Here is an 18,530-nt window from a genome sequence, read left to right on the forward strand (position 1 = left end):
TGATTCAAAGAAGTCTCACCTTCCGAGTTACGTGAATCAAAGGAGTCTATAAACTTAGCTGCCTCGCTCGGATCAGTAAACAAGTTTTGGTTAAATCCTCTTGTGAAGTTGATGGTGGCTGGATATAACAGAAAAGCTTGAAATCCTAAGGTACGAGCCCTGTTCATTATTGAAAAACAGGGTCATCTACGCTTAGCTGTGTCATCGCTATAGTCTGCAGTAAAACTAATTACTTGACCATCTACTGTTACCGATGACTTCCGTGTGAATCCCAAAATCCGATCTCTGTCGGTAGAGCGAAAACAATTCAGGATCAAGGTCCATGGAGGAGCAGGAGCCTTGCGCAAAGGGCCAACACGATGAGCTCGTATGACCTCCAGAGGGCTGTTGTTCAATTCAGGGAACCATTTGAGAAAATTGCAGGTTACTCAGGTTACTCGAGGCCTGATCTTCTTCCATTCTTTCTTTCAAGTTTATAATTCGAAGATTATTCCTCCTACTCTGGTCTTCCATCGATGTAAGTTTTTGTTGAAGTTTCTCCAAAGTATCATTATATTCAGTCGTAGCTTCCTCTACACGCTTCTTACGTGTTTGTAGAAAGGTTGTAATCTTACGCTGGGAATCCAAGTCTTTCGAATGTTGATCAAGTGACGTTTTAATAGAATCCAGCTGATTTTCCAAACGTTCAAAGCGATCTCTGGCCTTTTTGTCGGCTTTGGCAAAAAACTGTTGCAAAGTTTCTTCCAGTGACGCCATAGATGGTACACCGCATGAGAGAGAGCCCGTGTTTTCAACCTGAACGTTCGCCGACTCTTTTGTGTTTCATCTTGTTTCATGCATAATCAAAGTCATAAAACAACAATCAAAAACCTTGAATACGATTCTGCGCTTGAAAATCTTAATTAGCTGTTTTTAAGAATGTTTAAGCAGGGCGAGCTATGAGCACCTGCAACTCTACTCCGCCATCTTATTAAAAAGTGTGATATGAGTTGTAATTTTCACCTTCAGTGTAGTCTTCACCTTCATTAAAAAGTTTATTCATGTGAAAAAATACTTGAATTATACTCTCATGAGCAGCCATGTTGGAAATTTTTTACGCCTTCGTTTGAAGTGTGGTCCTGAAAAACCTTTGTTTGAAGGGCTATTTGACCCTACCCCTCCAACTAAAGAAGAATTGGAACATCCCTAGCCCTTCACGTGAATGCTCTAAACTGAGGGGTAGAGGAAAGTGTAGGGGTAAGGGGTAGAAATGGAACTGGGCCTAAATGTAAACTGCTATAACATTTTTAAATATTTTCACATCCAGACACTTCAGTGAATAACTTTAGAGTGTCTTCTTTAAAACAAGACCATGCCAGAGTTATATTCATTTGAAGGTGTACATCACCTTTTCACCCTCACTCAGAGCTGCACCAGGTAAGGGATTAAATGTGCACATTTATAAAGTAATGAGTACATTATGTAATCAGATTACTTCAGAAAGTAATCTACTTGTAATACCTTACCCCAAACACAGTATACAAGACATTTTGGTGGTTTAATTTAAATATCTTTATACTCTGTAGAACAAGCCTCAGAAAAAAATAAGCATTTCATTTTTACCCAACTAATAATATTACTTAAATCTAAGCAGGTCAAGACAAGTTAATTTATGAAGTTTATTCCATACATAAGTCATTTAGTTTACATAAAAGTCACTTAACATTTAAAAAGATTCAGATATAAAGAAAGGAAGCTTACAATACAATTCTAATAGTCACTCATCACTTTAAAATATATGATTACATACAAACTGTCCTCTATTCACTATTACTATAATCCCACAAGAAGTCCTCCGATCACCATGATATTTTGATACACTATACTTTGTTCCATAATATTAAGTAACTTTCATTTATATGTAGGTATTTACTGTGTAATGATAATTGGATCTGAATCTTTATTGAGAGGATTAAAATACGGACGGATGGTTCCATTGAATCTACACTGAGTGAATGTGTGAATATGTGACAGATCGTTCATATTGTAGAAGGAGATGAGATCGCTCTCATAGTCAACAAACACTCCCACCTTCTTAGGTTTGGTGGAGAGATGCAGATGAATGGGATTTTCTTCATAAGCTCCATACGTGTTTGGACCACAGAACACAATGACCCAATAACCTTCATTGGGTTTGTAGGAGACCGTGCCTCTCCGGTTTGCATTTTCTCTCACTACACCCAGTTCCCAGTCTGTTTTCGGTCCCACCTCCACTAACCAGAATGCTTTTCCAGACTTGATCTGAAACCTTCCCAGGACTCCAGACACCAGACCGGATTGATTGGGGGCACCTGGGATGTCATGAGCGTTTGCTTTGCCTCTTACAGTTTTGCCATCTTGAGACACTTCCAGAGCTGGATGTGCGGTTTCTTTATCCAGAGTCACATCCACTGTGGAAAGAAAAGAATCTCACTTAAAGCAAAGTTTGAGAGCTTCATAAACCAAAATAATGATTTAGGAATGTATTATTTTATAATCTTACCTAAACAACTCTGAATTCTTCTCATTTCTGCAACAAAACATTTAAAGAGTTTATTCTTACAAGAACTGTGGCAGTGCTATGACACAGTGATGATGATGATGCATTTATCAGATGTAATATTACACCGATATACAGAATTTTAATATTCTGATATATACTATGTATTATAACTGTATTAACATACTATGGTGCTTAAGTGCTACTGTAAGTTACTTTGAAAATGCAATGGCACTATCAGTGATATTTATATCAGTAAACCCCAATCAATACATGACTACTGTCAATCATCTTCATCATTATTTCTCACCAAAAGAGCAAAGATTCTCCAGCTCAGTCCTAATAGAAGTCAAAACAGATGCGGTTATATTTCTCATGGAGCCAAAGTTTAGTTCAGTGTCAATAGAAACTCTCAGATCATCTCTGAATTCAGCAGGCACAGATGGATACGACTGAAAGAGAAACAAAAACATTACAACATTACACAGTATACAGTATATATGTTGATTTATTACTTCAAATCTGATTTGTTCATTGCTTGGCAAAACTAAAGACTGATAAGACTTTGTATTTTGTTTGGTGAAGCATGGCAAATATTTATGTTTTATATAACTTTTCATATAAAGTTGCTTGATATGAACCTAAAGCTCAAGTAGGTTAATAAATCTCTTCTGAAGTGAAATTAATAATATATTATCCTCCAAATGTTTAAAGGAAAACACCACCATTTTTCAATATTTTGCTATGTTCTTACCTCTACTTAGACAAATTAATACATACCTCTCATTTCTCAATGCGTGCACTTAATCTTTGTACAGCGCGTCGTGAATGTGTTAGCATTTAGCCTAGCCCCATTCATTCCTATGGTTCCTATTTAAAGACTGTTACATGAGTAACATGAGTAACACAAGTAAGTATGGTGGCACAAAATAAAACATAGTCATTTTTCAAGCAAATAAAAAAATGAGAACTGTTTATGGCAGAAAAGCACTTCGTTTGCAGCACTTCGACCTCAATAATATTGATGGAAGTTTGAGGAGAGTGGGAGTGGGCAGGAATGATGATGTGACTGCACGCCAAGGTCGAAGTGCTGCAAACTAAGTGCTCTTCCACCATACAATATAGTTTCCTATTTTTTATTCGCTTAAAAATCACCACGTTTTATTTTGTGCCACCATTCTTACTCGTGTAACTACTCATGTAACAGTCTTTAAATAGGGAAAACATGAAAGTGTTTGGTGGCTTCAAAATGTATCCCTGTTTGGATCCTAAGGAATGAATGCAGCTAAGCTAAATGCTAACACATTCACGATGCGCTGTACGAAGTGCATGCATTGAAAAAACATATGAATGTATTAATTTTGTCTAAGTTGAGGTAAGAACAAAGATAAATATTAAGAAACTGTGGTGTTTTAAATTATAAACATTGACTTCTGGTAATGGTCGTATACATAAGATGAGTGGAAATATACAGTAGACAATATTAATGTCTGACCTGGAGAAATAAGATGTCGTCGTCTTCATTCTTAGTTTGATTCAAACGGTCAATGATTTCTGTATACTTTTCGATGTCCTTGTGAACCTGCTGCGCCTTCACTTTCATCTCCTCTTCCAGACTCCTTCTTCCATCCTCTAGAGGAGCATGCAGCTCCTTCTCAGCTCTCCTCACAGCATCCATCACTGCAGAAAACACCCCCCTTATCTCTGTCTGCTCTCTGTTTATCTCAGCCTGTGAAGAGAAAAATTAAAATTTCAATAAGTCAAATGTAAGGACCTGGGGACTGGAGTGATATATGAATTTGGTTCTTTTTCATTATTTGGTCAAGTGGGAGCATATACAAAATGAAGCGGTCCAAGAATTGAGCCCTGTGGGACTCCACATGTCATGGATGTCCACTCAGATTTATGTTTATCTATACCTATGATTATCTAAGATCTAGTAACGCCATAACTGATATTTTGCCTGAATCAGAGACTGTCAGTTAGTGGCTGTGGGTGGGGCTTTGTTAGTGTGACATCACATTAACAAGACAATCAAAACGGCATGTCTAATGAGACTGCTTTGATTTAATTGGGATTAAAAGAGGTGCTTGTTGATTTCTTTCTTGCTGTTTGAGATAGAAAAGTTTCACGAGTGTCGAGGATTCTGGTCTTTTTTATATTATTTGACTAAAAACTATTCATACTTTGAACAGTATGAACGGAACATTTTTCCCTATTTAAACCCTTGTTCCATGTGCCCCTTTAATACGTTGAGCACCTGTCCATCCATGGGTCTCTGCACAGCTCCAATTAGACCTATGACATTTAAATCCCTCAGCCGCTTTGCGGTACAATATAAAACATGAAGACACACACAATCATCCACATTTCACTCTACAGTATGTTGTCTCTACACAGATATGTTAAGAGAAATGGACTGACCTGATCTTTTGACTCTGTGTTTTGAAGATCCTCAAGTTTTTTTTCTCTCCGACTGATCATACTTTCCAACTTTTTAATAGTATTTTGCCTGTCGACCTGTAGAAACATACACACACGCGCGCGCACACACACACCAATGTCTTGTACAATATTTACAGACACTGTTGAGTTTGATGTTGACTAGATATTATAATTTTTTGTTCTTAATCTAAACATCATTGATACGGGATTGATTGAAAAGTACAAATATGAAAGTGGTTTAGGGTTATGTTTCTTATTGTTTTCTATTAAAATGTAATACCTCTCTCCTCTGTCTCTCTGTCTCCACAGGTATGACATCTACACCAGGTTTCACACATAAGGCACAGATGCAGCGTTTGTCTTGGGTAGAGTAGAGATCCAGTGGTCTGCCATGGACACTGCATGCTCTCTCATCCAATCTCTCCACTGGTTTTACTAGTTTATGACCCTTCAGCCTCCCCATAGACTGATGCGGCTTCAGATGATGCTCACAGTATGAGAGTAAACAGGTCAAGCAGGACTTCACAGCTATGAACGGACGGTTTTCTTCACAGATGTTGCAAGGGATTTCACCTTTATTACCAGTGAAGAGACTCTGGTCATCCATCTGCGCCCGTTGAAGAACCTCAAGGCAGTGGGGACACTGTGGATCACTGGTGTCTACCTGATGACACAGACAGCCCTTGCAAAAGGTGTGTCCACAGCTCTTGGTGACTAAATCTTTTTTCAGATTTTTACAGATGGAGCACTGACGTTGGGGGGAGTTAGCCATTGTGATTGTGTCAGCAGTTAAACCTAAGGCAAATATCAATAATAGTGATAATAATAAATATGCAAGCATTAAAGGGTTAAGGCCAACAAAGTTGCAAAAGGAAAGAAAGGTAAGTTTGGAAAAGCTTTAAAACCTCACGTTTTAACTAAAAAATGACAAAGTTTTAAGCAATAGTTGTCACTTTTCATATCTCTGGACCAAAAGGTGGCGATATCACAAAACTGCACATGTACTCTTGGTTCAAGACTGGGTAACGTGTTCTCGCAATGCATTTTGAAGAAAATATGAAGGAGGAATTTGACTTTAAATACAAATTTAAGTACAATTATTCTTTATTCTTTTTTTAATGTAATACCCAATATTAATCTGAGGTTTAAATGTAGTGAAGGCTAGTTTAGATTGTTGGAAAGTGTTTCATGGTAGCTGCTGTGTTAATAAGGCTCTATCTACTTTAAACACCAAGCACAGCGAAACATATCAGTTTGAAATGACACCAGAATAAACAACATTAAAAAAATTATTAATAAAAAAAATGTATATGCAACAACTGAATCCTGGATTCAAGCGCATGTGCAGCTGTCATGGTTGGTGGTGGAGGATGAAGAAGAGGATGACAGAATAAAACAAAACAAAACATAACTTTGTATTGTATTGGTAACCATATAAAGACGTTACACAGACGGGAACGGACCAAGACAAAGAGAACAGCAGGGTATCAATGGAGTGATGAGGGTGATGACTGTCAGGTGAGGATAATAACAAACACAGTTCAGGTGAGGGAGTGAAGAGGATTGTGGAAAATGTCTCCTTGTGGGAGTCCAGAGGGCGATGACTGGTGGAACATGGAGAAACAGGTAGAAAACAAACTGGGACTGTGACAAAAGCGCTGTCAATGTAAAATATTGGTCAGTCACTTTGCCAAAGGAGATCCAAATGCATACACAAGACGAAAAATCCCCGACAGCAGTGGTCTCCAACAGTGGTCTTCTTTTTTGTACATTTAAGATACATTTTAATATAAGGATTTTGTTTATTCATAATTTGCTCATAAACATTCGGGTATTTCATGTGAACTTGAATTGGAACAGTATTTGGCCAGCGACTGATGCCGTTTCACATGTCCATAAGAGCACAAGTAGCCTAAAGACAATAATAAATATTGAGAAACAGCTGTCATAATAATCTGACAGATGACATAGCTGACTGGTTCAACTGCTATCTAGGCTATAGAATTTAAAGTAACCGGTTGGTTGACTTACACATAAGCCTACATCTCTCTAGTGAATGACAAAATCATGTAATTAAACTGGTTCTGACTGGTTGTACCTTGTTTTTGTAGCTTAATTGGTAGAGAATAGAAATGAGATAGCAGCACAAAGTTCATGGGTTCGAGTACCAGGAATGATAAGTACTAACCACTAGAGTTTTGCTTTCCTTTGGCTTGATGGAGCAGTAATTGTTTTTACACGGTTTAATGTAGGGATGGGCACGCATATTCGAATATTCGATCGGCAATAGTAATTCGAATTAAAAAAATGCTATTCGAATGTTTGTTTATTTTTAATGTGCCACCAAAGGGTTACGACTTATTTAATGCTTTTTCACTTCATCTATACTGTCTTTTACAGACTTAAATGTAAAATATACATGAACATTATTTGTATGTATTTCTGATTGTTTGGCAATGCAGATTGTAGACGAATTTAAGTTTTTCCTTTATCTCCGGGTTTGTCCGCGGCGCGCCGTGTTTGGCCACTGGCTCAGTGAGGGCTCACATGTTATTAAACGTGCTTCTCCGCCGCCCGCGTCAACACATCATGAGAGATTTGTAAGCTTTCTGTTATAAAGTCAACTTTATTTTGTTAATAACGAGACAGACACAGAGAATGAAATGAAACGGAGAACATTTATTATATGCGGTGATCTCTCGAAAATGAACCGGATAACTGCACATGGCAGTTTAAAAGCAAAGCTCCGTCTTTGTGAAATGTTGTTAAATTAAGCTAACGTTAGTAACTTTGCACAGTCAACATGAGGTATCGAGCCGCTTACGTTATTTGTAAAATAATGTTAAATACAGATATTCAATCTTGTTCAATCCATCTGTTGTTTTTCTCGGATAACCATCATCACGAGGAAGGGTTTTTTCCGCAGCACAGGCATTATTGTATCTAGTCAGAAAAACGGGCTTTCACCGAAGCAGGTAGGATAAATATGGTTTTCTTTATTCACAAATACGTCAAACTAAACCTAGAAGATATTTATATGGCGACTGAGCAGTCGGTTATGTAGATGTGTTTTTTTCGTTTGCTCCGGGCTCTTGGTGTTTTGAGTCTGTTTATATGATGATAGCCTACTTTGTCAAGTCCTCAAACTTTAAACTTCGCAAGTCCTCAAACTTCGCTTAGATTTGGGGTTAGTATATAATATTTGGTATAATATAATGTATGTAAGATCAAACAGTAATTCATTCATACTGACCGACTTGAAACAAAGGATTTGACTCAGACTTCGCTCCGCGTGGGGTTTTAACGCCTTTTTTCTGTAGGATATTTTTTAAGAAGAATTTAAGAAATTTATATTTTTTTACATTGTTTTCAACTTAAAAATACATACATATATATACATACACAATATAAGTTTAGCTTGTTGTGGATATTTCCTAATTATAAGCCTTCTGTATAATTATGACAAAATGAAAAATACAAAACACACGTCTTAATTAACATAATTTAAATAAACGAATATTCGAATATTCGTTCTTTATGAGCTTAAATATTCGAATAGTAAATTACTGGAAAATGCCCATCCCTAGTTTAATGAAAAATGTGAACTCTTTATCTTATTATATTATTGTACATGTATTTTTAAAATCTTCCTAACTTTCTCCTATTTCTATTTTTTATTTCATTTCCTGTTTTTTTTCTCACATTTCCTCTGTAATAAAATGTTTTTTGTAAAGCTGTTTTGCAACGAAGCCATTATGAAAATGTAAAACTGTGATCTTTTTTCAGAAGACTGTCTAGTCTGTAATTTTTTTGTACTTAAATCAAACTTGAATTTACAATTCATTTAAACTTTCTTGACTAGTAAAAAGTTGCTATAAAATATTAAAAAATAAAGTTGAACTAACTTAAGCTAATTCAACTTTATTTTATAATTTATAGCAAGTCCACACTATTCAAGAAAGTTGAAATATTTGTAAATTTAAGTTGATTAAACTTAAAAAGTTAAGTGTAACAAGGAATCTTTAGGGTGTCTATAATTAATTTTAATTAAATCAAAGTCAACAAATGTATACTGAATTTTCATTTAGTTAAACGGTATAAATTTTAAAGAGAACTACACACAATTGCTGTAATTTTTTGTTGTTGTTGTTGTTAAATACAGATGAATTTGTTCATTCAGAATGTCATTGAAGAGAGAAACCAATCCATTAAAGTTTTTGAGATTGACATTAGAAATTCACAATATTGCACTGCAGCGCGGAGGGAATCCAGAACTGTTGATTTACACATAACACACTCCTAAACTATAATGTAGTTTTTATAGTTAAAGTAATGAATAAGGAATCAGAAATCAGACTTACCTTTTCAAAGGTGTGTACTCTTCTCTTAAAGCTACAAGTGTGTGGGGAATCATCTTTCTCCTTTATTTTTACTCACATAAGTTTCATTTCCTTGCAGTGTTCATCCCTCTCTAGTGTTGTTTACTTTCATTTTCAAACATAAAAGACACACACCCTCATTATATACAGTCAAATTATTCAAATACTTGTTTCCAGAATGTTCACTTCAAAGAATTAATGTTTGCAGAAAAAAACATACTACAGTGTAACGTGCAAACATTTCAATGGTGGTGGTTCAACCCAGAAACTATACACTCTAAAAACGCTGTAACCACTGGGTAAATGTAGGACTGAAGAACACACATACGGCAAAAAATAAATTTCTCTGGCCAACAATATGTTTTAAATATATGCTAAATACATTTTGTAGAATATAAAGCTTTATGAAATATAATTTTGAATTTGAAAATATTTTTTGAAAATAAATTTATTTGTAACCATCATGTATTAATACAAAATGTATTTCAAGGGCAACAAATACATTTCTAATTGACCCCTTCACGGTTCACATCACAGGAGAATTCGCGGTTCGCACTGCGCATGTCAGGGTCAGAAAAGTAATTCAATCAAGTTGAGTTGCGTATTGTTCGGTTGAATCCAGAGAGTATTGTCACCTACTTGTTGCGGCGTGGGCTGTGAAAATTGCACCAGCTCTGCAGTTAAGTTTTTCAGGATTCCTGAAGGAACTCATCCATTAAAAAAAAAATAGGCGACATGTGGTTGCAAGCAATTAAACGTGCAGACTGGGACAATGCAAAGATCAAAGAGGTTTGTGTTTGTAGTGCTCACTTCATTTCAGGTAAGTCATCATTTATCAGCTCTGTTAGATTAAATTACAAAGCCTTTATACCACGGGTCTGTTGAATGCTGTATTCTGATTGGCTGAGAAATGTTCCGTGGGTATGCATTAATTGCTGATAACCGCACACCTAACTTGTCAAATGTCTTAAAAATAGGCACCAGAGCAATGTTTGTGGTAACCGTGGTATAAGAGGAATAATTGACTCCGGTCCTTTGAATTATTTGAAAATAATGCACACCCACGGCATTGCACCTTGGGTGTGCATTATTTTCTTATAATTCAATGGCCCGTCATCAATTATTCCTTACGTATTTTATGATCAGTTTTTATAAGCCGTGCCATTTTTCTGACCCCATGCTGCGCGCTGACACGTTCGATGTTTACAGATGTCACGGAGTGACTTAAGATGGCGGAACTCAAGATGGCAAAGAATAGTTCCGCCCCGGACGAGTGTCCGTGAAACACCCCGCTACTTCTGGTAACTCCGGGCAACCAGATTTGGGACTTTATTGCATACAGGTGCGTAAACGAATGTCACGGAGTGACTTTGAAGGGGTGGAACCGAAAATGGTGGAGAGAAGTTCCGCCCAGACTATGATTCTCAAACACCACTCACTTCCGGGAACTCCATGGCAACCCAAATTTGGGTTTTATTAGCAACAGGTGTGGAAACGAGTGTGGCGATTTATGATTGGGCGATTTAATGAAGAGGAGGCATATAAATAGGGAAGTGAGACACCGGAAGGGCGTGGTTGATTTTCGGGCGACCTTGTTTCCGCCAAGGGCGGACGGAATCCTTGCCCTCTAAAGAGTCGGAGGGCCCCGTTGATCCGGCGGTCACAAGGACGCAAGCGGAAAGAGACGGGGCTGAAGGAGACAGGAAGAGGGAAGTTGCATTCCAGCAGTTTATTCTAGCCGATACTGCGGGTGAGACGGAGTGTTTGGGCGAGTGAAGAGAACAGAAGTGCTGTGGATATTGTGAACTGGGTGAAGAGAAGTCAAGGACTTGGCATGAATGGAGACCGGGCTGAGTATACATATATTGCTACCTACCTTTGAACTGTCCTATGGAAATGTGTAACGGACTTTGAAGCGATTGTAAACTGGAAGACTTACCGGGAGTACTGTCGAAGGAGGCCGCCTCAAGGAAGATCGCATTGTGAGCTGTGTTTCTATCAAGTATCTGAAAGAAACAGGAAGAGACCTCGTGTCAACAAACATGTGAGTACCCCAAAGTTACCATTGTGTCAGCGTGATCTCATGAGTGTGAAAAGCCCGTGAACCTCTTGTGAGTTGTGGCCTAGTGTGTGAGTGGCCCCACCGTGGAAAGGAGTTGTGGATGAGCCAGAAACCGCTAGAGATAGAGAACGTTGGATTGTCGTAGCGGCAATGCTTTCATCTGGTCACTTGTTGCATCAGTGCTTCCACGAATCCCAGGACGAGTCCCCGGCCCGATGTGGTTTTGACCTTATTTCACTAAGAGTGTGTGGAGTGCAGTGGGTGAGTCTTCTGCTTTGCTGTGTGTGTACACTTGGAACTTGCAGTGTCATGCTGTGTCCATGTTGTCAGTAACCACCCTTTAGGCCGGATGAAAATCCTGTGGAAGAGGGCGAGTATTGGTGCTGGTGTATGACTATCTTCATTTATACGCCGCTTGTGACTCCTGATTCTTCTTCCCTCACCGTATGCCCAAAGCTAAAGCCAGCGTATTGTATTGTATACTCATCTGTATGCCCAAGTAAAGACCTAGTGTCCTTCTGGATGCTCACCGTACGCCCGGAGCCAAGAGCCCAGAGCAACCAAAGCCCCCCCCCCTGCTATGAGAACCCAAGGACGGAGACCTTTTTTTAAAGTATTTAATCCCCCCTACATGCTTAATTTTTATTCCTTTGTCTGCTTGGTCATTGGGGTATTTTGGGACCTCCTCAGGGTGGAAATAGGAGGGGTGTGACCCGCGACAGGGGCGGTCCGCTCCGACGTGTGACATGAACGTGGCGATTGGCCGATTCTATGGAGAGGAGGAGTATAAATAGAGCATTGGAGGAACAGGAAGGCGCTTGTTTATTCCGGTCGATGATGGAGACGAGACGGAGTGATTGATGGGCTTGGAGAAACGTAGTCTTGAAGATATTACCGATTGGGCAGTGTGAACACGGAGAATTGGGTCGACGAAAGATAGAGCTGAGTATTTATATACCTCTATACATACCCTGACTGTGACCCGTAATTCCTTCCCCCATTTGGTGGTGACAGGTAAACTGCAAGAAGTAAGGATTTGTTGTGAATAGTGTGTGGAGTGCTGAAGGAGGAGGAGTTTTGATCGGCCACTGTGTGGACAAATGTGGATGTGCTGCTTTTTGTATGATCATACGCCTGTTTGAGTGCTTTCAGATGCCCGCCCCTGTCTAGATCTCTGGTCACGTAGTGGAAGAGAGGAGAGGGAAGTTAATCAGCTGACTCGAACAGTATATCTCTGGAGTGGTGCTCCATTTTCCCATTACCCACCACCTGTGATTCCATCCGTGGCCGTGTTAGGCCCAGCGTGCAGCAGATCCGTCCCGTACCTCCAACCGCTCTCCTGTTTAAAGTCAAGTGGTGATGTATCCCTTCCTCACATGTTCACTGAAGTAGCCTATCGCTAAGGAAACGTCTCGGGTTACGAATGTAACCATTGTTCCCCGAGAAGGGAACGAGACGCTGCGTCGCCGAAGCTACGCTATGGGAACGCCCTCTGCGTGATTGCGTCTGAAGCACGTATGTCAAATCAGTCCAATGGTCAAGTGACACGTCATAGGCGGGTGACGTGGGAACCAGGAAGCTATAAAAAGAGCACCCAGCAAGCCAACTTCAGCTAAATTGTGCCGAAGCAAGGCGAGACAGGGATGCAGGGAGTATGGCAGGGAGACGCAGCGTCTCGTTCCCTTCTCGGGGAACAATGGTTACATTCGTAACCCGAGACGTTCCCCTTCGAGGGAACTCGAGCTGCGTCGCCGAAGCTACGCTATGGGAACGATGTACCAAAACACCATACTACCAAATGCCTGTCTGTGTGTAAAAACGCGCACAGCTTAAGACATGAGCACCTGGGCTCCAGGCGTAGCACCAACATCTAACTCGTAAAACCGAACGAATGTGAGCGGAGAGGACCAGCCTGCCGCATCACAGACATCCTGCATTGAAGCCCCTAGCCACAAGGCCTTAGAGGCTGCCATACCCCGGGTAGAATGAGCCCTGACGGCGATAGGTGAAGGCCGTCCAGTGGTCTCATAGGCCAGAGAGATAGTCTCAACTATCCACTTACTGAGTGTCTGCTTGGTCGCCGGCAGGCCTTTCTTGGGCGAGCCAAAGCACACAAACAGTTGCTCAGACCTCCTCCACAAAGAAGATCTGTGAACATAGGCATCCAGTGCTCGCACTGGACACACCAAGTTAAGCTTTTCCTGATTCCTATCCCTAAATGGGGGAGGACAGAGGGCCTGAAGTACGACAGGTCGTGGCACATTAGTCGGTACCTTAGGCACATAGCTGGGCCTTGGGTACAAGAAAGCCTTAACCATCCCCGGTGCGAATTCAAGGCACGTAGGGGAAACCGACAGGGCCTGAAGGTCACCCACTCTCCTCAGAGAAGTGACTGCCAACAGAAGTACTGTCTTAAGTGCCACAAACTTGACTGGAACGGTCTCAATGGGCTCAAACGGAGCCATGGACAGACCTTCCAGCACAACGGCCAGGTCCCAAGCTGGGACCCTGGGTCGGACTACAGGCCTCAGCCTCCGAGTGCCACGAAGGAAGCGAACCACCAGCGGGTCTCTCCCAAGGGATTGCCCGACCAAAGGAACATGGTAAGCCGAGATGGCCGCCACATACACCTTCAGTGTAGAAGGAGATAACCCTGCGGTGAACTTTTCCTGCAGAAACTCCAAGACTGTACCAATTGGGCAGTTCACAGGGTCATGCAGGTGTTTGCTGCACCAGGAAGTAAAGACTCTCCATTTAAAGGCATAAAGCTTCCTCGTGGAGGGAGCTCTGGAGTGAAGAATGGTCTCAGCAGCCTCAGCTGAGAGACCAGATTCTATGAGTCTGGCCCCCTCAGTGGCCAGACCCACAGTTTCCATAACTCTGGGCGGGGGTGAAGAATCGAGCCACCCGCCAGAGAGAGGAGATCCCTCCTGACGGGTATTTCCCAAGGTGAGCCGTCGAGGAGGGCCACCAGGTCCGAGAACCATATCCGGTTCGGCCAGAGTGGGGCTACCAACAACAAGCGGACGTTGTTGCGACGAACCCTCTCCAGAACTCCCGGGAGCAGAGCGATCGGGGGAAAAGCGTACAGCCGTAGCCTCGGCCACGGCTGAACCATGGCATCCAGTCCCAGCGGTGCTGGAAGTGTGAGAGAAAACCATAGCGGACAGTGTGTCGTCTCTCTGGACGCAAACAGATCCACTTCCGCCTGGTAAAATCTCGCCCAGATGGACTCCACCACCTGAGGGTGGAGCCTCCACTCCCCGGGCCTCAGCCCCTGTCTCGACAGGACGTCTGCTCCCTGATTCAGACACCCGGGAATGTACACTGCTCTGAGGGACAGCAACTTCCCCTGTGTCCACAGAAGGATATGGCGCGCCAATTTGTACAAAGGGCGTGAACGCAAACCCCCCTGGTGGTTGATGTACGCGACTACCGACGTGTTGTCTGTCCGGACTAACACGTGATGGCCCCGCAGGTGAGGGATGAAACATCTCAGGGCGTAGAACACTGCCATCATCTCTAGGCAATTTATGTGCCAGCTGAGCTGTCTGGCCCCCCATAATCCATGAGCCAGATGGCTCCCCATAGTTGCTCCCCAGCCTGTGAGGGAAGCATCCGTTGTCAGCGTAACTCGACGGAACTGAGCCCCCAACATCAGTCCTTGGGAGAGAAACCATGGTCTCTTCCAAAGATCTAAGGCACGAAGACATCTGCGCGTGACCTTGATCAGACGGAACGGGTTGCCCCTCGGGGAAAACCCTTTGGTTTTGAGCCACCACTGTAGCGGTCTCATGTGAAGCAGCCCAAGGGGTATCACATTGGATGCTGCTGCCATGAGGCCCAACAACCTCTGAAATTGTTTTACAGTGTGTGACTGGCCTAACTTCACTCTGCCTACAGCCAAAAGAATGGATTCCACACGAGCAGGGGACAGATGTGCCTGCATTGTCGTTGAATCCCATATAACGCCAAGAAAAGCTGTCCTCTGTACTGGAGAGAGCATGCTTTTCTTTGCATTTAGCCTTAACCCCAGTTCTCTCATATGGGTCAGCACAGCATCTCGATGCTGCGCTGCCATACTCTCTGATTGGGCTAAAATTAGCCAATCGTCTATGTAGTTTAAGACACGGATGCCCCGGAGTCGTAATGGAGCCAGCGCTGCATCCATGCACTTTGTAAATGTACGGGGTGACAGAGATAGACCGAAAGGGAGAACCCGATATTGGTAAGCCACGCCCCCGAAGGCGAACCTCAGGAATCTCCTGTGCTGCGGGAGGATAGATATGTGAAAATACGCGTCTTTTAGATCTATCGTCACAAACCAGTCCTCGGATCTGATTTGTGTGACGATCTGCTTTATAGTTAACATCTTGAACTTTAGTTTTGCAACAGACCGGTTCAGATGACGTAGATCTAAAATCGGACGTAACCCCCCGTCTTTCTTTGGAACTATGAAATAGCGGCTGTAAAACCCTGACTCCCTGTTGTGAGGAGGAACACATTCTATGGCTTCCTTGCACAAGAGAGTTTCTACTTCTTGTTCCATTATTAGAGCCTGCCCAGCACCCACTATGGTAGATAACACGCCGTTGAAATGGGGTGGCTGGTTGCAAAACTGAATTTTGTAGCCCTTTTTTATTATTTGCAAAACCCACTGAGACACGTTTGGCAGGAGTTTCCACGCTGCCCAATTTTCTATAAGGGGGACCAGCCTCTCGAGACTGGCTTTTTGTGTACTGCTTAAACTTTCCCCGGTGCCCTGAACCAAACTGGCAGGGTTCAACCTGGGTGATATTAATGCCTCCCTCCTCGGAGAGAGGTCTTGCGTGCCCCGCGCACGAGGCACACAAGAATATGAAGCCGCTGTGCCCCGAAACACACACTGCGGCGGGGTTAACACACTGACATCCCGAGGGCATCGAGGAGAGACGGGCACCGTGTTGTGAGGTGACTGCCGGCTCTCCCCGATTGGGGGCTGCCCTCGGAAACATGACACTACGTCCCTCAGGACTTCTTTTTAGCCGACGCCTTCCTCGCCATAATAACAGCCCTCAGGTCTGGTTTCTGTTTAGAAGATGTCTGAGTACGACCGCCCGAACCCCAGTTCTTTTGAGGGGGACCACGAGTGGCAACACTACGCTTCTGCGATGCTCTATACGATGGCTGCTCCCGCCCAGCAGCCCTAGAATCAAGAGCACGGCGGGGGAGATAGCGTTCGAACGCCGCCGACTGCTTACGAGCCTCCGCAAATCTCTCGACGACAGTGTTAACGGCATCGCCAAAAAGACCGGAGGGCGCAACGGGCGCGTCTAAAAGGAATGCCCTATCTGAGGATTTAAGCTCAGACAGATTAAGCCATAAATGGCGTTCCGTGGCTACGAGAGCTCCCATCGATCTACCCACGGCTTTAGCAGTTTCTTTAATTGCCCTGAGTGACACATCAGTGACTCGACGAAGCTCTTTAAAAACATCAGACGTACCCCCCGCCTCGGTATCCAAATCTTTAAGTAGTTCTGCTTGGTACGCCTGTAAGACAGCTAGGGTATGCAGTGAAGCCCCAGCCTGCCCTGCAGACTTATACGCTTTACCCACTAAAGATGAAGTCAACCTAACCGGTTTCGTGGGAAGCGAAGGCGATTTTAAAGATGACGCCGCAGCGGGGGAGAGATAGCTCGCAAGCGTCTGCTCCACCCGGGGCATCGTTAAATACCCGTGCTCACCCATCCCCACAATGTTGGAATACATGGTGGCGTGAGGGGTATGAACACGGGCCGAATACGGGGCTTTCCATGATCTCGACAGCTCGCTGTGGAGATCAGGGAAAAAAGGCATGTTGCGCCGCGAAGGTTGAGCTTTTTGCTTTAAAAAACGCTCGTCTAACATGCTCTGAGGACGAGCGCTCTGTGTCTCCGCCGGCCAGTCTAACTTTAAGCGAGCCACAGCATTAGTGACAACCTCCATCAAATCATCGAACGCGGGGGACGAATGAGAAGGCTCCTCAGCGTCCACCACGTCCACAGACATAATATCGACTTCCTCGGACGACGATACATGCAAAACTGGGCTCCCGCCCTGGGCGGAAGAAACCGCAGCGCGTGCTTCCGAATCCAGAGACGGGGCGCTAGATCCCGCGGGTGAAGGCTGAGAAAGGGGAAGACCCGTCTCAAGCTCGTCCGCGAGATCTAGTTGTGATCCCCACGATCGCAGCTTCCGCCCTGCCTCGGCAGCAGCGGGGCCAGAACCGTGGGGAACACGCGGCTCACCACCCTCCTCGAAGAGAGCGAGCCGCGAGCGCAACGTACGGAGCGGCATCCTTTCACAGTGTGCACAACCACCCCTCTCAAGAGATGATCGTGCGTGTTGTGCCCCGAGGCACATAACACAAAGACGATGCGAGTCCTCGCTCGTAATGAAACGAGGACACGGGGAAGCACACTCCTTAAAACTTTGTTTGGACATAATAATGACACACACTCGCTTGCTGAGGCACAAAGAGCTGAAGTTGGCTTGCTGGGTGCTCTTTTTATAGCTTCCTGGTTCCCACGTCACCCGCCTATGACGTGTCACTTGACCATTGGACTGATTTGACATACGTGCTTCAGACGCAATCACGCAGAGGGCGTTCCCATAGCGTAGCTTCGGCGACGCAGCTCGAGTTCCCTCGAAGGGGAACCCCGTGTGTTTGTTCACTGCCAGTCTATAAGGGTTGAGCCAAGGGCTCCGTGCTGACGTGGGACTGTGTCACTGCGTGTTGGAAGTCCACGTTGGAGGTTTTTCCGGAAATCCGTCCTAGTGAGGAGGACCAGGAGTCCGTGTGTGTATCTACGTTCTCTCCAGTCACCGAAGGGGTCTATTTTCCAACCTATACAGCAAAAATATATTTTTCTTGGCCAAAATATAAAGGTTTGTATAAAAAGTATTTATAAAATATAAAATTATATATGCAAATGAAAATATGTTTAATTTTAACCTTTTCAAACATGCACTGTAAAAAAATGCAGCATGAAGTTAAAAGAACATGGTTTTGCAAGTCAATTCAACATACTATTTTAGGTTTAGGCTTGTGATAAGTTAATATTAATTATAAAAGCAAGTTGAAATTGTTTAACTTAATTTTTTTAAG

The 18,530-nt window shown here is 43.0% G+C and overlaps 3 protein-coding genes across 3 annotated transcripts in view; all 3 read right to left on the reverse strand.

Moving 5' to 3' along the window:
* The window catches only part of LOC135783434 (E3 ubiquitin-protein ligase TRIM39-like), an 83,049-nt gene extending 73,661 nt beyond the window's left edge, over window positions 1-9,388 (reverse strand). The window contains exon 1 of the mRNA XM_065294153.2: window positions 9,325-9,388. The gene's annotated coding sequence lies outside the window, so the exon portion shown is untranslated. The remainder of the gene's footprint in view (window positions 1-9,324) is intronic.
* On the reverse strand, window positions 1,532-5,735 carry LOC135783389 (E3 ubiquitin-protein ligase TRIM39-like). Its single transcript, XM_073813682.1, has 6 exons — window positions 5,244-5,735; window positions 4,943-5,122; window positions 4,014-4,247; window positions 2,829-2,970; window positions 2,522-2,548; window positions 1,532-2,429 (listed from the first exon to the last, which is right to left on the reverse strand). The coding sequence occupies exons 1-6, from the start codon at window positions 5,733-5,735 to the stop codon at window positions 1,909-1,911; spliced, it is 1,596 nt and encodes a 531-aa protein (XP_073669783.1). The 3' UTR covers window positions 1,532-1,908.
* Window positions 9,389-12,998: 3,610 nt separating the features above from the next.
* On the reverse strand, window positions 12,999-17,184 carry LOC141281587 (uncharacterized). The gene has a single exon (XM_073813478.1). The coding sequence runs from the start codon at window positions 16,396-16,398 to the stop codon at window positions 13,234-13,236; it is 3,165 nt and encodes a 1,054-aa protein (XP_073669579.1). The 5' UTR covers window positions 16,399-17,184; the 3' UTR covers window positions 12,999-13,233.
* Between the last annotated feature and the right edge of the window lie 1,346 nt (window positions 17,185-18,530).

Source organism: Paramisgurnus dabryanus, chromosome 2, assembly GCF_030506205.2.
Source record: "Paramisgurnus dabryanus chromosome 2, PD_genome_1.1, whole genome shotgun sequence".
Classification (NCBI taxonomy): Eukaryota; Metazoa; Chordata; class Actinopteri; order Cypriniformes; family Cobitidae; genus Paramisgurnus; species Paramisgurnus dabryanus.